The 22,475-nt window shown below is 36.9% G+C and overlaps 1 protein-coding gene across 7 annotated transcripts in view; it reads right to left on the reverse strand.

Annotated features, from left to right (window-relative positions):
- The window catches only part of ZDHHC21 (zinc finger DHHC-type palmitoyltransferase 21), a 37,992-nt gene that overhangs the window by 11,620 nt on the left and 3,897 nt on the right, over positions 1 to 22,475 (reverse strand). For 5 of the 7 annotated variants that reach the window (XR_009208636.1, XM_040091240.2, XM_040091243.2 and 2 more), the window contains 4 exons: positions 21,641 to 21,739; positions 18,792 to 18,903; positions 17,650 to 17,788; positions 6,278 to 6,394 (listed from right to left, as the gene is read on the reverse strand). Coding sequence is in view for 6 of the 7 variants with exons in the window: in XM_040091240.2 (XP_039947174.1) it covers positions 6,278 to 6,394; positions 17,650 to 17,788; positions 18,792 to 18,903; positions 21,641 to 21,739 (467 nt within the window). In the remaining variant the exon portion in view is untranslated. Of the gene's footprint in view, positions 1 to 6,277; positions 6,395 to 17,649; positions 17,789 to 18,791; positions 18,904 to 21,133; positions 21,182 to 21,640; positions 21,740 to 22,475 lie in introns of all 7 variants that reach the window. The other 2 variants (XM_040091246.1, XM_040091245.2) reach the window with 2 other exon arrangements.

A 22,475-nucleotide genomic window follows, 5' to 3' on the forward strand; every position in this document is an offset into this window, starting at 1 on the left:
TAGCTTTTGAAAAACAGTCAACAAACTGAATACTTCTTAGCAGAGTTTGGAGCAATTTAAAAACTCACCAGATATGAAAAAAATATCAAAATGATCATAAAACCAGCATGTTTAAAAACAGCATGCCATGTCATTTTTCACGTTCTATAGTAATGCCTTGTAGATCAAACATAACCAGTAGAAGAATCCTTCAGTAAAAACAGAAAAACTGGGGTTTACCATCATTTAACTCTTATTGTGAAAGACATGGAGAAATAATTTCTCAAAACTAAAATGGAATATGAGTGAGAGAAATGCAAAAGCGAGGGCTAGTCTTCTACTAATATACACAGGAGCATTCTGGCCATTCTATCTTTTTTAAAAAGACTCAATCAAAGTGCTCTTTTTAAAAGAGCTCTTTTCCTTTAACAACCATGCATCAGAAACAATATGGGATTGATAAACCAGAATTTTTTCCTTGGTGAAATTTTGCTTTTTCCCTATGAATAAATGAATAGATAGCCTATGGGGTTTTTGAGGAGAGGGGAAAAACAAACAAACAAACAAACAAACAAACAAAACCAAAAACAAACAAACAAAAAAACCCACACCAAAAGAAAACACCACCACACCAAAAAAAAAAATCCACCACCCACACAACACCTGTTACATATATAAGTGAGAGAAAAATTCTAAAAAAAACACATGTCAAGAAAATAAGTCTTGAGAAAGCAAGCAAGCTTCTAAGTACTATTGAATTTAGCTTCCCCCCCAAAATTATTATTTTATATAACTACATGAAAAAAGCAAATGGAAATAAAAGTTAGCAATACAACTACATTCTTCTCAATACTTTCTTCTAGCTTAAGTGCAAAACATTCTAGTCTAGATAAACTTTGGGTTTGTCACCTCAATACAATACCATTAATAGGTGTACATAACTGTTGCACAACAGACTGTCTGGGGTTTTTTGGGTTTTTTTTTCATAAGATTTTAAAACTTTCTGAAATGGACAAAGTGATAATTTACATATAAATCATAGTTCTACTACTTAGGACGAGCCACCAACAAAACCCTGCATCTTTACCTTAATCAAGTTTTAAAGTGTCTGTACTGGAGCTACCTTGTTACCCTGTAGTGATTCTGGCCAAAGACTACTTGTGGCGTACAAGCAGATAGAGGAGGTCTGAAGAAAAAAATAACAATAATCTTTAAAATTGTTACCTTCAGTAGAGCATAAAAGAGTTGCACCCTTGTAAGGTGCAACTCCCAAAATTCTTTTTGGTATGTTTTCTTTTGTTTTATTTAAAGTTTGCTTCTACTTTTCAAACAATATCATTTTAAAATCATGCTGCCTGAAAATGTAAGAACACAGGCTCCAATTAAGGAATATAAATTTCCAGTTAAGGAATATAAAATTCAAAAATTGCTCTACAATAAATGCAAGGCAATAGAGGAGTGGCAAAGCAACTAACAAGCAAAGACAGGCAGGCTTTCAACAAAACTGCATGATAATTTTGGAAATTACCTCTGACAGTGTTTAATTTGTGGGTGAAATCAATTTTTTTCATTCAGTTCTCTAAAAACTTTAATATTTTAAGTAAGAATACTAATTGTTGATGAGGTTTCAAGACAAGTATCTTCTTAAGAGCCCTAGAGTTCCTAAATTGGGATTTTAGATTTAAATTTCAGAGGCTTATGAATTACAGAGAACCTAGATACTTCTATTTCCAAAGTATCCAAATAAAACTTCCCCAAGAGTAGTGTAAAGTACATGCTAGAAGAAGTATCAAAATTCAGGCTGATAACAAAATGACAGGCAAATAAAGCTCAGGGAAACCAACTGGGGAAGGAGGATGAAAAGAGCCATGTGCCCCTTCTGATAGAACTGTGTTTCACATATGCTAGTTTCTAGGGAGAAAGCACTAATCCTGTATACAGAGGCCACCTCAGCTGCTCCCCTCTTCATCAGTACAATTCATGTCAAAAGTTCCTCTAAGGACATTTTTTGCCAACCAGCTGTTCTCCTCTCATTGTAGGAAGTCACCTCCTTTGCTCTTTGGCTTCCTGGACCTCCAAATGAGTTATGAATAGCCTTGTGCTAATGATACCCTAACAGTGATACCACAATCACAATAGTGGCAAGTGTACTCAGAGAAACTACTGTGTGGTAGGTTACTTAGTGTATTAATCACCTTATCAAGCACTACAGCCTCAAGAGCATTTTCCCTGTAAGAGACAAATTTTAGCACACAATTTACGAAGTTTTCATTTTTACCAGAAGAGCACATTTTTTCCAAGCACCTTGGTACCTACTGAACACACATGATACAGGACAACAGCAGAATACATGTATATTTCTCTTAAAGACCTTATAAAAAATTAATCTTCTGTTATAACCAATGACACTTACGCAATGACAGGCACAGATCAGTCAACAGTACAACAAACCTGAATTTTGCAAAATGCCAGCCCGCATGGCAGAATACTTCACCAGCACTTCATAATGTCCTGCTTTGCTTTTCTGTTTTTAACTACTGCCCCATTCCAGAAAAACATGATGGGGGATATCAGATATATTCTTTCAGTTATGCATTCAGCCAGACATTTTATGACTTCTGAAAAAATATATCAAAGAGGAGAAAATGCCAATCCTATGAAAATCTATGAAAAACTTCTGCTCATTCTTACGGTTTGTGAATCTAGCACTTAGCTCAATCCTAGTACACTATAGCTCTGCTTTTAAAAATGTACACAAAGATCACATATGTAAATTTATTCTACACATTAAATTTTATCTATCTTGATGCTGTGGAAAAAGGACAGCGCTCTGTAAATACAAACATAATTTTTTTAATAATCATGGAATTTTTTAATAAGCATGTTCAATACTCCTTGAAAAAAGGGGCTTTAGCTATTGGTTTCATTTCTTGAAAATTATGTAATTATGGGCAAGCAAGTTTACCTTATGGAGAATTGGGAAGTCTTGTTACAAAAGGGTTAAAGTTTGATAAATCTTAGATTTATCTTTCTTTCCAAAAAAATTTTGCTGCACTTGAAATACAGGTAAATAGTAATATAAACACCAACCTGCTGGACTCATTCAGCAACAGTTCAGCACGCAGCAAAGTTTAGATCACAGAGCTGCAACACTTATTGTCTCTACTATTTAAAAACAGCTTTTTTTCCCTGGAGCTGTGGAACTATCTTGGTATACGTTAAACTCTAAGAAGAAGCACAAAAGCATGAACTACAAAAATGTGTATTACCTGTTCTGCCATACAAGCACAAGAGTTGCCTTGCCTTTTTCAAAAGGCCCATGCTCTTGTCCCTTGCACACATCCCTAGGCAGCTTCAGCAATCACTGAAATTAATGCTTTCAAGAACAGCTACGGAGCAGTTCATATGACATGAATGCTTTAACTGTGCATATCCAAGCCTCCAAGCATCTTAAGTTTCTTTCAAGGTCCTCGTTTGCACTCTTACACTTTAATGATTGTGTTCTGCTATTAAGTTTTGATCTATACCTTATACTAAGCTAATTTTATCACTAATTCCATTATTTAATATAGGGCTCATTTCAGATACAATTTGTTTAATTTACACAGGAAGGCTAGATGCTGAACGGTAACTCCAGCATAGTACACAGAAGAAACATCACTGCTTCTTACTATTCATGGTTCATTGCCTCTACAGGGCTTGAATGTCTTGCACATTTAATGTGCTCAGCTTCTGGGTGGGTAGTCTAGTTTTGTTATTTCCCTACTTCACCACCATAGGCATGTATTTTGGGAGTCTGCAAAGAAACTACTAACACACCTGCTGCCTTCCCCTCTGCCTTTTCCAGCTGCTAGCCAAAGCTGTCAGTATTTATGCAGGAAGCAAGTCTTCACACTACAATCCTGGCAATCAAAAACCATTTGTGCGGAAATAGTTTCTGACACCACTGTAGACTATGCACAACTGCACCAAACAGATTTGCTTTGTTTGTTTGAAGTCTGACTGGTTGCTGCCAAGCCGATTTCCTCAAAACAACTATTGTTTATTCTTGCTAATTCTGTATTTAAAAAGAAAGGGATGAAAAGGGAGAAGACAATTGTGCTGCTGGTATGAAATTCTCTGAGTGGGGGATGGACTGCACAATCTACATTCTTCAGTGAGTCAATGAAACAGCATCCACACGGTGTGAATGAATTGATGATTGAACATATATCAGTAATGGATTGCTATTTCTCCAGCAATCCCATCAAGCCTAAAAACTTGTCCATGTGACAACAGCTCTGCTATAGGGTGGGATAAGTAGAGTGCAGTGAAAGGCCTTAACGAAGATCTGTACTTTTTAGCATCTGACTCTCACAATTACTGCAGCATGTTTGTTCCACAACGTTTGGCAAAGACAACAGAAAAGTGTGCCCAGGCATACTGCAGCTCAGTGATTATGATTTCAGCAGAAAAACTGGACTTAAAAATGCTACTACCCCACACCTGTTCAGTGCAGCTGCAGGTTCTGTAAATAAATAGGATGTACTTCACAGTATACTATAAAACTGATAGAGAAAGAAGAGACTTTACAGCAGTTTACAAATAGAGTGCAGTGGTGGCAGCCTGAAAGTGTTAAGGCTCAGGACAGTGAAGTTACAACTGGGCATTTGTGCTTGTTGCAGTGGCAGTGCAGTCAGTATCCTGTGTCAGAAAAGAAACAGCCCAGGTTTCTGATATATCTGACACAAACAGGTTCAGACTGAGAGGTCTCATTTCACATACAGTAATAGTATCTGAATGGATGCTGATGGTCACTGCTAAAATTTAGCTTCTGGCAGCACACAGAACCGAATGATAAACTTAGGGTCTGTTCCTTGTTTTCTTCAATATCATATCTGTGGTTTAGTGCAGTACTGATCAGACCAGTTTTCTGATCCTTCTCATATATACATCCATTCAACAGAAACTAAAAAGACAGTATTTCAGTATCTGAACAATTAGGCTCACTAAGTTTCTGTCTCTCTCAACTGTTATTGGTGAGCAGAATTCACCACTTCAGCTACACAGCCACCATAGTGGTGGTGTCTAGAAAAACATCCCAGCTCTAGATGATGCAGACATAAAGGTAACATTTAAACAGGGAAGAGGAAACTTGTCAGCAAGACCCTGGAACAGAAATCAGGCACACAGTAAAGGTGCACAAAAGTAAATCTGTTGACCAGGAGGTTGAGAGTTAAGTGCAGAATGCATTACGGTAGAGTAGATGGAGAATGGTAATAATAATAGAAAATATAATTACCATGACAGGAAAAGCAAAAGGCAGAAAATATGTTGAGGTAATACAGTAAAACCAAAAAGCAGTATTACTGCTTTATCTAACATAATTAAAAACTACACTGTATTTTTTTTTTCTTTTTTCCATACAAAAAAAATACACAATACAGTTGAGAGGTTTTCCATTTATGTACCTACAAAAATTAATACTGTGCAAACCTTCTTAATTCAAAAATGAAATCTTAAGCGTATCTCCAACAGCTGTAGCAACAGACATGCTGCCATCTTGTACATTATTAACTTTAAAATAAAAGTTCAGCAGGCAAGATCATAGACTCAACATGTACATATCCAACTAATCTACTCTCTCTGTCATCTTGAACAATATTTTAAACATTTATATGGATTCTCAAGATAACTTTAAAGAATCTGCTGGCAGCTATTAACTTCTAATGTACAGAACAGGATGTTATGCCAAAATAAGCTTGTTTCTTGTATGTATTTATTACATTACCAAATTCATTTAACTGAAAAATTTTTCAATGCTGAGGATTTTTTTTTTTTCCTGTGTATCTAAATGTAGAATATGCATCTGGCCTGTAAGCTGCACATGATTACATTCCATAGCTTGGCAAATAAAGAGATGAACATAAGCATATTTATCAAAATACTTAACAAAAATACTGTGTTCTCAAAATTTGATTTAACAGTTAGTTTCACAGTCACATAATTCTGACCAGGGCATACAAGAGTTTGAAATTAGAAGAAAAATCAACTACATACCTCGTACATGGTGCAATTCCAGGACAAGTTATTTTACTAATACAAATCAGGAAACTCACTTGATGGCGGAATTATTAGACACTGTTAGAAAGCTTCTGAGATTTCACTGGTGTTAAGAGGCTTGACAGACCACATATCAAACATGTGCCTCATAGTACAAGTGTTTTTCTAGTCCTCCCTTAAATGCAACCTCCTTTTCTGCTTTGACTAATTGCACAGAAAATAAAACTAATATATATTTCTAAAATTAGATACTTACAGTGAAAATACCCATTAGCTGAGTATAAAAAAGTCGACTTATTCCACCTAATATTATTAGACCCATGAAGGCAGATATTCTTAGGAGAGCAAGTTCATGTCTAAATACAAACACATCCTAGAACAAGAGAGAAAGCAGAGACTTTAGCAGTTCCAAATTAATTAAAGTCTTTGAACCAAGTGGAAATACTAGATAAGTGTTGTAAGAGGTCTTCTCAAAGCCTTAAGGCTGAAGGCAAATATTGGATTTTGAGCTACATTGCACATCATTGATATATTTATTCATAAATAGCAGAAACCAATAATCTTTTCTTAGTACATGTTAACAATTAGGGGTTTATTTTGCCAGACTGTTAAAACAAACTCCTTCAAGTAGTTAAGGTTTTGAGAATAGTTCAACCTCAAATGGGTTATTTGTCAATCTTCCATCTCAAACTGAGCCAGACTACTACACAAGCAGTATAATACAAGAAAATTACTCTGTTAAACGTTCTGATTTATTTAAACTCTTATACCTTGGCTTTCAGGCACACCACATTTCATTTTTATATCACCTCTTCTTAAACAATATTCCAAGACTGACATTTGAAGATTGTACCTACAAAGTCCAAGCATCCATTCTGGATTGTTCTCACTGTACTGCTGTCTAGTATTCAACATAAATTTATCCAACGTTATCTCCAACTTTTAAATTTTGGCCTTGAGTGGATTACTGCCACTTTGGATAAGGGTGAACAGTACAGACGCTCCATGGTACAAAGGAATACGGATGTATTTGATCAGCTGCATTGGAAAGTCTGTTCTCATCCAGCAGAAAATATGAAAATAATTACAGAGTGTCTTCAAAGGATAGAGCACCTTATTTTTATTACAGGAGAACATTTTTATGTGGCAGTTACATTAGGTGGACTGGGAGTTCATACCCCATCCTCTTATTTTTAAGTTAAAATTATGTTTCCAAGGCTGTCTTTTGAATATACACATTTTTCCACTTACAAAAGCTAAATCATGGCAGGAGGGTATTAAAACCTTTCAAGTAAACTTTAAATTGCAACTAGTATATGGACAAGAACTGAATGAAAAAAACCAAAACAAAATGAAACAAAACAAAACAAACAAAAAAACCAACCAACCAACCAACAACAAAACAACCAACTAAAAACAACATCCACCCTCCCTCCCCCAGCACTGCTTATGTTCAACCACTAAAACCTGAGGAAGAGGGACACTAGATTCTAATTAAACAGAGAATAGTTAAAGCAAATTACGTTTAGGAAAAAACAAAACAAAACAAACGTAATTTCCGTGAAGGTTCAAAATATTAACTCAGGAAAATAAGTTTAAACTGCCTACTAAAGCTGTGAAGAAATTCAGTGTTTAATGAACAAGTAGAAATCACTAGTTAATAAGCAGCTAAAACAGAATACAATCCCCAACAGTTTTCTGAACCATTGTAATGGTGCATCCCCTCTCCCCTCCCTTGTTAATATTGACCTTTCTGCTGTAGAAAGTATATTACTGTCCATTTCTTTTAACCCTTCTTACTCATTTAATGAGTTAATTCATAGATAAATCAACTCAAAATAAAAGCAGCCATACTATTCTTTATCTCCCTTTCCATTAGCTAATGAAATCTTTAAAGAAATACAAGATAAGATACAACTTCTACAAGGTGTAAAATACTCCTTTGTCATCTTCATTGGTATGTTTCATTATATTAGAAATGCTTTGATGTATTCAAGCTCAATTTCACAGAAAACAGTAAAAGGTAAGAGAAGAATGCCAACAGCAAAGTTACATTCTGAATCTAGCATGTCACTCCCCCATTAGCACCCCCTGCAATTTTAATTTAGAAGACCTGCTTCTCTTGAACATCATTTTCAGCATGAAAAAAAATACATCACCAAAGAAAAAACAAAAGAAAATCCTAGCATGTAGAAGAAAATTGCATTTTCATCTGACTTCTAACCCACGTGTCATGGGTTAGTACAGTTTAGTTTTTAGTTATAAAAGAATGTAAAATAATTCTCCAGGTCAGGACCTGGGAATTGCTTCAGAAAAGACAGGGACCTATCAGAGAGTTAGTTAGAATATTGACATCTACTCTGACCACTGAAATTGTTAGCTGCAACTTTGGGAAGTACCATATAAAACCCTGTGAATTTCCGGTAGGTGGGTCCTTTTCCTTCTTTCCTTTGGCCCGAGAGAGACAGGTAACATCGAGCTGGGCCTGCTGCTCCCCCCTTTTGTGGGGAGCTGGCCTGAGGCCTGGCCGGATTCCATCGGCTCCCGGGAGAAGGGCAGGGGGGAAGGAGAGGTTGCTGCTTTACAACAGCTACTTTCTCTAAACTTCCCTAGAGCAGGGAGAGATCTCTGCCGGGCCCCTGATAAGAGCTATGGGCACCATTTGGGCGGAGGCCACCCTGATTTACACCGAGGGGTGGCTGAGAAGGCATTTATGATCCTGCCTGGTTTTTTGTGATTCCGGACTGCCCGAGTGCTCCAATCTCTGATGTTTCTGTGAGTTCTTCCTCCCTCATCAGCTCGGCCTTGAACATCTAACACTATGAGCTACAGAGAGAGAAACAAAGACTCCGAGCAGATTTAACTCTTTCTTAGCAACATGAAGCTTCCAGAGCTTAGCCCTTCTCTGAGAGAGTAAGGAAAGACAGAGTGAACATAAAGACCAACACCATGAAGTCAGTAAAGCAAGAGTGAAAAGACTGTTAGGACAGAGGGTTGAAGAGTTAGTTGTTCTATTCTTACTTGAGCCATGGAAATGAACTCTGTATTTAAGTCATTCCTTTAAATCATGGGAAAGATATGCATTTGGGGAGATGATTGTTTTAATGTGTGTAGATTTAAGCAAAAGTGTTTGTGATGAACTAAGTAATATCCTATAAGATGCTTGAACAGAGATAAAGATGAGAAGCCCCCTGCGCCAGTGAAGAAGCGAGAAGATATCTCTGCACCTTGAAGTAAAAAATCCTTTGCTTTGGAGTTATTTATCTTTAAAAGGTGACACCCCAGTATGCAAAAGTTTAAGACCCGTGACCCATCAGCAGCTTGGGAACCTGCTCCTGGGAGGGGTCACAAAGGCAGGTTTCTCCGGGCGGTTGTTTTTGTGACAGTTTAAAACCCACAAGAGAACTGTTCTAAGTTGTCAGTGGGATCCATGACTCTAAGAGAGACTCTTCCCCTAATGAATTGATGAAAGACTACTGTCAGACAGTGAAACTGACTGAAAATTACAAGTTTTGTCTCTTTATGTTGTTTTGTAAAAAAGTGAGCAGTTTGTGAGGGAAAAGTGTTTTTTAAAGTTTCATTCCATTTTCAGTTTTTTCCAACTTTTTTTTTCTATTCTTTTAGCGTATGTTAATAAACTATTTGTTAATTTTAAAGTTGAGCCTGCTTTGTTTTTCTCCTAGTCTCTTTCCCACAAAAAGAGTAAATACCAAGACCAAAGTTTAGTAAACGTGAAACCACTACACCACGTTAAACTAGAGGTACAAAAAAGGACAGACCTTTCACACTAAAGATCACAGAATCATAGAATCACGTAATGGTCTGCATTGGAAAGGATCTTATAGATCCCCTAGTCCCAATTCCCCTGCTGTGGAATGGACACCTTTCACTACAGCAGGTTGCTCAGACCTCCATCAGTTCTGGCCTTGAAGACTTCCAGGGACAGGGCATCCATAAATACTCTAGGCAACTTCTTCCAGCGCCTCTTTAGTCTCTGAGTAAAGAATTTCTTCTTAATATGTAATCTAAAGCCTACTCTTGTCAGTTTAAGGCCATTCTCCCTTGTCCTGCCACTATATACTCCTATAAATAGAAGCTCTCTATCATTCTTGTGGGATCCCCCCAGGTAACAGAAGACTTCTCTTTTCTAGGATGAACAAACCCAACTCACAAAATCATTAGGGTTGAAAGGAAACTCTAGAGATCATCCAGTCCAACCCCTCTGACAAAGCTGGGTCACCTACAGCAGGTGACACAAGAATGTATCCAGGTGGATTTCCAGTGTCTTCAGAGGGGGAGACTCCACAACCTCCGCAGGCAGCTGCAGCTATTCCAGTGCTCTGCCACCCTCAGTGTAAAGTTCTGCCTCATGTTCTCATGCAGAACATCTTGTGCCATGGTTCCTCATCCAGTTGCTGGGCACCACTGAAAAGAGTCTGGCCCCATCCTCCTGGCACTCACCTTTGAGATGTTTCTATGTATTGATGAGGTCCCCTCTCAGTCTTGTCCTCTCCAGACCAAACAGGCCCAGCTCCCAGAGTCTCTCCTCAGAAGAGAAAAGCTCCACACCCCTGATCATCCTTGTGGCTCTCCACTGGACCCTCTCCAGCAGCTCCTGGTCTCTCTTGTGCTGAGGAACCCAGAACTGGACACAGCACTCCAGCTGTGCCTCACTGGGGCTGAGTAGAGGGGAAGGGTCACCTCCCTCGACCTGCTGGCCACACTCTTCCCAGTGCACCCCAGGACACCATTGGCCCTCCTGGCCACAGGGGCACTGACAGCTCATGGACAACTTGTGATCCAGGTCCCAGGTCCTTTCCCACAGAGCTGCTCTGTAGGTCAGCCCCAGCCTGTGCGGGCACTTGGGGCTGTTCCTCCCCAGGTGCAGGACCCGGCACTTGCCCTTGCTGAGCCTCATTAGGTTTCTCTCTGCCCAACCCTGCAGCTGATCAAGGTCCCACAGAATGGCAGCAGAGCCTTCAGGTGGATCAGCCACTGCCCCCAGTTTAGCGTCACCAGCAAACTTAACTTTTACGTGCTTGGCCATGACCTCCAGAGTGATCCGTGCCATCACCTTTCCAGGGCTGGAGGTGAGGCTGACTGGCCAGTAGCTTCCTGGGCCCTCCTTGTTGCTCTTTTTGAAGATGGGAGTGACACTGGCTTTCCTCCAGTCATCGGGCACCTCTCCTCCATCATTTTTCAAAGAAGATGCAGAGAGTGGGCCTAGCAACAGCATCTGCCAGCTCCCGCAGCAACAGTGCGTGCATCCCATCAGGGCCCATGAATTTATGTATGGTTTTGTCTGCCTAGCCGATCTCTAACCAAACCCTCAAAGGCTGAGGGCAAGTCTTCTTTTCTCCAGCCTTCCTCTCTTGCCTCCAGGGTCTGGGATTCCTGAAGGATGGCCTCAGTAGTAAAGTCTGAGGCAAAGGAGTAATTCATTCTGTCTGCTATCAGCAGGTTACCCATCTGATTTTAGCAGCATCCCCACATTTTCCCTAATCTTTCTTTTCCTGCTGATGTACTTGTAGATACCCTTCTTATGGTCCTTGATATCCTTCAACAGACTGAATTCCAACGGGCCTTGCCTTTCCTTGTTGCATTCCCTGCCAATAATTCTATATTCCTCCCATATGTCCTCTCTCTTTTTCCACATCCCTAGCAAATGAATTCCTACGCAATTATGAACTAGAAATCAATACTGGGCCCTCAAATCTGTACAGACAGAAAAACATTTTTCCATAGAAAACGAAAGTATATGCAATAACTGACTGTTTTGGCAATCAGACCTAAATAATAGAATGTTAAACAATTCTACATTGTAATAGAAATATTTAACTCCAAGAAGAAGAAGAAAAGAAGAGAGGAGGAAGAGCGGGAATAGGATAAGGAGCAGGAGAAGGAGTATGAGCAGCAGAAGAAGCAGAAGCAGCAGCAAAACGTATTTAGGATGTTGCAGCTTTGCACAAAAGCTCAGTGCAATTTGGTTTTATTAGAACATACAAGAATATTATTTTTCAGCTAAGAAAACCAATCAAAACAATAATCAATCAAAACTAGTCAAAAATTAATCAATCCCTCTTTCCATGTGCTTTGAACAGATCCTCTTGCTCCAATACCACTTAGTACTCACCAGTCTCAGCAGTGTGAGTACTGAGATAGTGTGATTTTGAAGTCTGGTGTGCAGGCTATTTTTGCTAACAGAAAAAAACTATATAGACTGAGCCACAAAGCATACACACAGATTAGCTGACATCACCAATGCATGAACACTCATGGCACAACAGGGTTTTGTGTCCCAGCAGCTTTTTTCACATTGTGCCAGGCTGTCATGTATGGCCCTTGGCACAGATGCTAAATGCACATTCTTAAAAACATGAGAACTTTCCTTCAGATAGCCCCTTTCTACTCTTCTTCACTCTTCTGTGTTAGCCCCATAGCCTAACTGGTCTGTCAAAACTTCAGTTTACATGGGTTGCTGCCACTGCTTTTCTACTTAGCATTTCCTACACCACAGGTATGTGCACTTGCCTTGGCTGCTGCCTGTTCTAAAGGTTTCTAAATTCCATTTAGCTGCTACTTCTATCCACCCAGTCAAATTGCAACTTTTCGTAGTTACCCAAAAAATTGGATAAAAATGTGTACAATAAAAACATGCCACAAAATACATGTAGGTCTATAGGATTATGTTGAAAAATGGACTACAAACCACAAAATCTGGTATCTTTAGGCAAGACCAAAACATTTTACTGAAAAAAAGTCTTTGTGACAGATAAACAAGAGACATCCTCAACTCCACAGCAGAACACATGCCTCATCCTCATATGTGAGCATCAACCATTATAGATGATCCCTACAAAGAATGCTACCAGTGACTAGGACAATAGCTACCATGGCTTTTATGCTATTGTACAGGAGAGAGGTCGAAAACAATAATGGGTCCCGCTCTAGATTGCAGTCCATTATACGTCCATCACTGCTTCCAAATTCAACTCTTTGTACCATACCAACAATAACAACAAAAAAGCTCAAAAACATGTAACAAGTCCCTGCCCTGTACATCATTGTATTGCTGTTTTCAAGGATTTATAGTATTCCTTTAAAGCAGCACAATGTACTGAGGGCAGAGCTTTCAGCAGGAAACACAGGACTATTGCACCTGTTCAAGAAGAGACCATCTTTTTAGTTTTTCATTTACAATGGAAGATTAATTTATTCAATCTTTATTCTTTACTGAAATATGACACACACAGAGATTAACACGTAAGAAAATATATTAAGAGACCTCTTTTTTTCTTGGGGAACAATATTTTGTGTAATACATGATAACCTGCTTGTCTGTGGTCAGTTGTAAATGCTGGAGATGTCTACCCCAGCCTGCTGATGAAGCCAATCAACTTGGCTATGGCAAAACCAGTGTATCATACAAAAGAAAGCCAGGCTTTACAGAAGGCAAACTAAAAACTACAGACTGCAAATTTTGTAGGAAGAAAGAGGAAGGACTTAATTCAATACTCATGTACTGTCCTTTTAACTATAGCATAGGAGAGCAGGGTTGAGTCGGTTTTGCAGAACACTGAGAAGGAAAATACTGATGTTTTCATTTTTTAAAACACTCTCCCATCCAGTACACAATTTTGATTCTAAGAGAAGAAGTTTCCTTTAGACTTTCTTTATAATATAAATAGACTTTGAATGATACATATTTTCAGATTTTAATTACTATTAGTCAATATTAATATTACTGCAAAAAATCCTTTTCCGAAGTCAAAGACAATGATTTGTAATTGCAGAAACAGGAACAAAATAAAACTAAACTAGAGCAAAGTGGCATAGGTTTTTGTATGTCAGGGGGTTTGTCTATGACAATTATTGTAGCAACATTTCTAGCGAACAGAATGTATCAGCAGAATTTCTTTTGCCTAAAAGATTAAAAGCCTTCTACAAATAAGGTAAAATATACTGCCAAAGCATTTACATTTGCAATTTGACCACCTGTATCTAGAATCTGTGCCAGAACAGCCATGGAGAGAGCAAGCCATGTAGTGATGAGAAGTCTAATACTTTTTCTTCTTATCTCACTATTCACAAGATTGACTACTTCCTAAAAGATACAGGCTTCCTGACATTTTTTCAGGAAGATGTAAAATTAAGAATATTTTAACATGTGTTAACCTCTGAAAAATCACCAAAGCTTGCAGAAGAACTAATATACTGATTTTATTTGAACAATACATTTTTCTATCATCCCTCATTATCAATTTAATTACCATCTCCTTTATTTCTAGCAGTAATTGCACTCCTCCTGCTGGACAAACAGAGGCAACAACCATAACCTAATTTTCAGACCATGTATCAATTACAAGAGCAAAGACTACTATAAAGCAATTTTCTGCAGTAAGAGGTGAACCTAAAAAGATTGTATCTATAGAAACGGCTTCCTCCATTACCTTTAGAGCTATCACCTTTAACTCAGAATAGTTAATTAAATTTTTGGGGTTTTCGTTTTTGATCCTTTAAAAATAAAACAACAAGTTTTAATTTGGTAAGAGATACTAACATGCTGATCAAATTTTCACAATGCATTAATGAGTACTGTAATAAAATTATTATTTCACAATAGCACTACAAGCAATTTTAATTCTACAGCTTCTGTGTTATGTACTACTTTTTATCTGAAGAATAAAAATGTAGATGAAGGCACACTGCCAAAAATTCACAAGTATTTTTAATGAGCAAAAATAAGCTTATTCCATATGGCTGTTTAGAAAAAAAAAATAAAAATTAACCAGTTCTTTGAATCTGTGCTAAACACTAGCCCCTCTCAATTCAGGAAATGTAAGCTCTCAGTAACAACCAAAATTTCAACAAAGAACAGCGCTCTTGTGAAAGGTTGAAGGTACTGCACTCTCTGGAATGCTGTGGTATTTCAGCTTAATTGACATACGAAGATAAAAAGAATCTTGCAGGATGCTTGCCTCAACCCCTAAACTACTGCTAAGCCAATCTTCTCAGTTCTGTTCATCTGGTGTCAAAAAGACATAGTTCTGACAAATTACTCTGTGGTGCAAACATATACAGCATCACATCCTTAGCCACACTTTAAAAAATCATCTTCATGGAACTCTGGTAGCATCTTCCAGAGAGATATATTGACTAGGCAGGCCAACAAACTATTTTAGTCTTCTCTGCTTCACTGTGTGCTCTCCCCTTTGGCAGTTGAAAAACTGAGAAAGCTAAACACTATTCAGTGTTACACTGTACTTAAAGGAGGTCTGAACAGCCCAGATCTCCTGTGTCTACTGTTTTTCTATATCGTATAAACATATTTTTTTCTCTAGGGAACAGGATACTGTACACTTATAGCACAGGCACATTTTTTCAAAGGAAGAGTGTCATTTGAAGTGTTCACATATGGAAATCGATAAAGCCAAATAAAACCACAGGTAAAACTAAACAAAATTAAACAAAGCAAAGTACTTGATTTCTTCCACAGCTCTCTGTAAATTTAGGCAGCCAAGTACAAGAACCTGATCCACTCTTCAGGCAAGCATATTAAAATGGATTAATATAATTGTTGCACATGTATTCTGCCTCCTAACCTGTCACCTGTAAAAGGAGTAGATACTAAAATTAGGCCGCTCTCCAAAAGACATCAAATGAATCCATTTATATCAGCAAGAACAAGTTTTATACATATACGTACAAATTTTCTGAACTGTCATCATTAATGATTATTTATTATCACCTCTTTAGGTATCGTAAAACATCTGAAGTAAACATGATTTTCCTTTCCTTCTCTTGCACAGAGCACCTCCAAGCAAATAACTTGGTTACCCTTCAAACTACTTTCAAAAAGCAAGGCTAACAGAACTTTGGCTCGTTACCTAACACAGGGTAATTACATGAAGTAATACATTCGAGGAACATTCACAATAAAAAGGAAATATCCTACCATGACATTATACTATTAGAAGCTAACAAGTCTGTTTCAGTGCCTATGGAAAGATGCTCCAAGCAGAGAGAAAATTATTTTCTGTTCCATATTTCTACAGTCCCTTCAATGATTTAATAGAAGAATTGATGTGGATGGAAAAAGAAATTAAATTCCTTTAGAATACAATTTTTTTAAAGAAAGAGTTACAAAAATCTTCAACTTTGGAACATTCAATATAATAAAAACTTGGTATCTATGAATTTGAATATAGCACTTTTATCAGTTTTGGATTATCCAAGGAATACAGTCTTCCTACACTTTCAGCTCTCCTTTGCCCCATCATCTTCACATAAACTTTTTTGGGAACATCACATCTATTTCAGACTGATACAGTAACAAGTAAGAAGCTTGGAAAACTATGCCCCATCCTTTTCCTGAAGTAGAATTTTTCACAAAGTGAAATTCTTATATAATGTGGGATACAAAATCATATGACAAACTTTCTTTGTTCAAAAAAAACAGAAAATGGGACTTGCCTTACTCACAATGAAGGATCAGGTTTCAGTAGCCTGAAGAGATGAGTATGATATCACCAGCAGAGAGTATGACAGGGTGTGACATCATCATAGAATTAAAAAAATTTTCTGTGCCCAGTATTTGAAAAAAAATCTCAACAAAATTTAGAATTCAATATCTGTGATGATCTTATTCTCTTCACTTTTGAAATTTGGAATGTTATCTAATTTTGAAAATGATTTAAACTTGTTTTCTAGGTTTTTCTCTTTAGTTCTTGTATTTGTTATAGTCCAGTACAAATACAAAGTTCACTTCAGATTTAGCCTAGAAGTTTTTATGCTCCTTCATAAGCAAGATGCCATAACAGTCTTCTAATTAGGAAAGAGTTCTAACTGTTGCTCTGGCACTTTCAAGTACTGAGCAACTTTCAAGCAACCTTCTTCAATATTCTGAATACTACAGATAATAGGCATAAATGAGCACCAGATAGCAACTTTACAATATAAGCTTCATAGTGGAAGAAATTCCTTAATCTTTTACTCTACTCCAGTCAGTAAGTCTATTTTCTCTCTGTGTACAACTGTCTTTTACTGATGACAAGACACGAAAATACTGTAACAATTTATATATACTCCACATAAAACAAACCAAACTTAATTCTTCCTTAACCCACATAACTTTTTCAAAGCAACACAAAATACTGCTACAAAACCAATGTATATTTTTTCCCCTTGCATCATGTGTCTTTCTCCTTTCTTAAAAAAGCAATATCAGCTTTTTAAAACATGGTATTAGGACAGCTATATATTCTACATAAATCTACTCTGGAGAAAGCAAAAGGAAATCTGAATACATCTAAAGTAATTACCTTATGTCTTTCCAGTACTCATAATCACTTCCAAAGAAAGCTAACTGGTTCTTCCCTCCTTTCCTAGATTTCTAAGAAAACTAGTGTTGTGTTTTTAACACAGAGAAATCACACACTCTTTCATAAAAATATTTGGTTACTTAGCATAAATCAGTTTGCTTACTTAATACCATACAGCTAGTAGAACTCTCTTGACTCTCTTGACTGAGAGTGAAGCTGATCCACGAAAAATGTGTAGTAACTAGATACCAAAACAAATTACATTGCAATACTATTTGTTGAGTTCACAGAGAAAACAGGTTCTTACCCAGTTTTCTTTTTTCAGAGGCAAAAAGTAGTAGTAATGGCAGAAGTCAAGTAGCAGCGTATAGGAACTAAGGATCTGGGTGTAGAAACACAGCTGTAAAAACAGCCAGTGATTGTCTTCACCAACACAATTATTAATCCTGCAGAGAAACAAAGTGTGCATATATAAAAAGAGAAATACAAATACTTTAACACTAAAGTTATGATACTGTGAATAGAAGACTTTATGATTGCTTATGAAGCAGACTACTGGATGTCTTGCACCACAACTTAAAGTGTAGGTTGTGTTACTGAGATCATTGCTTAGAACAGGAGACACACTGCTCTGTATTTTCATATAGCAAAGGTACTACTGCAATTTTAAGTAAAACTCTTGTAATAAAATTGGGTTTTTAAAGCCTGCAAAATTTCACAGTAATATGTCTTGTCTTCTACTACTCAACACATTTCACAGGTTGCGAACTACAGAGAATTCAAAAACTGGAAATGCAAACAAACATTTTAAAATAAATGTGATCACAAGATAGCCCAATTCCGAAGAAATACGACACAGAAATGAACCAAAGGCACAGAAGACAATACAGGCATCCCTATTCAGAAACTCCTTCTGCATACCCCAACACAAAAAGAGTAAAGGAAACACAAGGATTCCATCATTGTATCTATTCTAAGTACAAGATCAAAACCCTCTGAAACTGAGGCATAGTCTGCTTCACAGAAATTACATGGATGCAATTTTATACAAGCATTGGCAGAGACATGAGTACCAAACTAAGCCAATGTGACAGAAGCACTATACTAGTACTATTCTCTGAAGCCGCAAAAACTTGACAAAAAAAGGATAGTTTGAAAAATGGCTAAATCAACATAAGGAAATCCTGATGTCAGTTCTTTCTCTGCAGTTTGTCTTGCTAAAAATGATACCTCAGAACTAGGTTCAGAAATGTTTATTTTCACTTACTCTGAGTTTTACTGGTGAAATATGCAAGCTCAAATTTATTACTTCCCTCCTTCAAATGCCTAAATGATTAAGCAGTACTGGGAAAGAAACAGGAAAAATGAGGAGCAGTCAAGACCATAAATTTCAAAGTGAAATTTCACTAAAAAAACAGTAGATTATTAGAAGAAATGTCCTGGTTTTACCATGGACAGTGGTGATCCATCCTCCTCACACAATGTCCACAGCGACTGCAGTGGTGTGAACGCTTTGGTCTCATCATATTGCATTTGTTACATAACTCCCAATGTTCTCGTTCTAGGTGAAAATGTAAAGACATGTTAGAGAGATTTAAACTCAGTAATGTGTGCTCACAATAAATCTGTATGCTTGTAATTCCAATTAAAAAAACGAATCTTACTATGATCTGAAAAGGATATGCACCACATAAAAAGCTTTTTCCCACTGTGACCTTCATTAAACTGGAAGATATAAACTGGAAATAAACTGGCTACTCTGCGCCAGTTTCCTTCTCCAAAATGCTCTCTCTTCCTATATATTTCTACAAAGTAATTATCACAATACAAAAGCTGTGACTCAGACAAAGACTATAACTCAACTATTTCCTTACATTTCTACCATGAAAAGAATTATCCGCTAGACAGAGTCAAGATACAATGTCGCTATGGTTCCAGAACCTCCTAAGAAACACTGCTACTGCTAGCTAGCTAAAATATGACACACAATGAACACTTCAGAAGCATCTTCCATCTCAAAGCATTTTAAAGGCATGTGTATCACCATGTGCAATTTTACACATAAGAATTTAAAGAAAGAGATAGAGGATAGGCTTCTATTTACAAAAATATACTATTTTTGAGTTACTAATGTGAGATTCTTTGAAAGCTAATCTCCAGACATACTGAGTAGCTGAAAGGACCAGGAGTACTATTGCTCAGCTTGGCTAGTATTTATCTCAAATTGCACCAGCCATAGTAGAATTCTTTGAAAATGAAAATTCAAATTATATGTTCAAAAATTTTATCTTCACATGGGAAACAAATAAGATTAATACTGAAATAATTCCAGTCACAAAAGCTTGTATTTTCTGTCTTTAAGGAAAACAGGTGGACGACTGAGAAACTTAAATACTTTGACTGTTCAACTTTGTTTCTACCTAAATAAACATTTTTTGAGGCACAAAAATTTCTCAAATCTCAGATAGAGATTTGAGGGATAGAGGGAAAAAAAAAGGAAAAAAAGCTTAATATTTACAGTAGGAAATTCTGAATTTTTTACTGTAAAACACTGTCTCTGTGTAAACAAAATGAAGTTATACTTAGTTCCTCCGAGCCACCTGTAGGCAGCTCTAATCTGGTCTTTCTTGCTGCAAAATAACATTTGGACACTGGAAGTAAAGAAACCAAATATCTGAGATCATTAAATTAGTAATAATGACAGATGGAAACTGATATTCAATCTGTTGCCATAAACCCAGTGTCACAAAGGTGTCACTCACTAATAGGGTAGCTACCAGCAGAGTACAAAAAAACCCCCAACTCATTTTTCAACACAATTTGTACTATGCAAAAATGTATCCTCCTGTCAGCATAGAGCATACCAGAGAATTGAAGCGCTACCTCCAAAAGTACAAAACCCCTGATATATCACACACCAAATCAAAATATCAAAGTCATGACCTAGCCTAAATGTTTCACCTTCAGAAGTACTTATTAAGTGTGACGGCCATATGGACTGAATGGAGCATGCAAAGGTTGGAGAGCTACGCAAAGAGCTTAAATTAGAAAAAAACATTTGTGTACAAAGGGAATTTGCTCCTGGTATTTTGAAGGTAAATGAAAACTTCAATATAAATACAACTGTCTGTAACTAGTGTCATCATAATCCAGTTCAGGTTACAAAATCCATGTTGCTCTTCCTGCAGCAAAACCTCTAACTCCAGAATCCAAGTTTGAAACACGTAACATTTTTCTTGATCAAAGGATCAGTTGCCAGAAGCAGAAGGAACACTGGCATGAGGTTTTGTGCAATTAGTGTTGACACATCTGAATCCCAGGGAGATACACCTGTTTCTACGATCAGCTGTCTACTTCATGCACATTGTATCATCAGCACTAATGCTAAAAAGACTATGTTTTCAAACATATCATCCTAGATTTTCAGTAACACTGGGAAGAGAGAGCAAAATTTTATTCTGGGCATTCACTACACCTCAAGACAAGGCTGAAGTATTCACCCTCACTGCATGGGATACATTTTCTTCATTCATGAAGTATTATCTGTTAATGTGAAAAAGCTCATGCTGTTTAACAGCACTACTCCATTCTAAACTCCAAAGTAAAAGGTCGATCCATTAGATAATAGCACCCATAGTTCATAAAAACACTGTCTTTCTCTATGGAGAATCATTAAGGTTTTAAATTTCCTCCAACTTCTGAAGCACTCCAGGAATTGTGGGATATATTTACAAGGACAAAAAGGACTTCCTCCATTGCACGGCTACTTTAAAAAAATGCAGTGTAATTACCACCATGGTTCAGGTCTTTTTGTTAACAGCCTATACAATCATAAGACTCTGGAAAAAAAAAAAGAATAAAAAACACACAGGCAAAAACCAGCATGGGACTATTTTCCATCACCATTTTCAACATCATATAAATTTACTTAGACAAAAGCTGTGGAATGAAAATAATTAGCTACCTCTAAACATTTTTTTCATTAAATATTATCAAGTTAGTAGCATATGCAATACATTTGAAAGTCTAAAATGAAAAAACATTCTTCCCACGGAAAAATTTCCTAGCAGAAGGTCCTACATAACTGGACTTTCTGGTGGAATACAAGTTTTTAAAAAAGTATTGAGACTACACAAAGAAAAATGCTAGAAAAATAAACTTAAACCAGTGACGTACTAACTTTATTCAGCAGGGACAGCCCATGGTTTCCATTAAATCATAAAGTCAAATTTATTCTTAATTATTTTAAGAATATTAAAATAACTTTCTTTCAATTACATAGAAACAATTTAACACACCTGTAATTGGTATCTTTGGATTTTCAGGTAGTTTTCCTGGATCTGCTACTGAGGCTCTAAATAATGAAGCTATACAAAACAATGAGCAGAAGTAATAACCTAAAAAAATAAATAAGCGTTTGTTAATTTTTTTCATAGACACAAAGTACACTATATCAAAAATGCAGATGCTCCAGAACTGAGCTGGAAAAATACTCAGCCTTCTCATTCAATTTCAGATATATTTTTGATATTAAGTATACAACATACACTCCCCAACAGAGTGAAAAAAAGCAGTAAACAGTTTGGATAGCACCAGCAGGTGCTACTATGACCACACTATTGTTTTTAAGAAGTTCCTGCACTGTCTTACGACACAAGCACCAGTCATACCTCACCTCAAAGCCTCCATATGAAAGAAATTCACAATAGTGCATCTTCACCTTGAAGTTTGTTCCAGCCATAGCCTTTTCTCCAGCAAACCTATCAGCAAAACTCCTATGAGCTACCCTACACAGGGATGTATGACAAAACTAACAAAATTTAGTTTTTTGCCAGTCATCAGTACTATCACACCAAATTCTGACAGGCACCTAGAGATGTGAACCTGAAATTCTGTCAACAAGTTCTAAGAACAGGACCTGAAAGCCACATTCAGGCTTTTCACCGGTTTCCACAAAAACAAGTTCTACAATAACACCTGTGAAATGAAGTGTCTCAGCTTCTCAGAACACAAAAATGTAGGACACATCCACTACTCTTACCCTTTATCTTTGTCTACCTTTTCTCTTTACTTTCACCCTATTTTTTCTTTTCTGACAGGATTTTTTTTTTTTTTTAATGCATGATAGAGACA

This window comes from Hirundo rustica, chromosome Z, assembly GCF_015227805.2.
Source record: "Hirundo rustica isolate bHirRus1 chromosome Z, bHirRus1.pri.v3, whole genome shotgun sequence".
In the NCBI taxonomy this organism is placed as follows: Eukaryota; Metazoa; Chordata; class Aves; order Passeriformes; family Hirundinidae; genus Hirundo; species Hirundo rustica.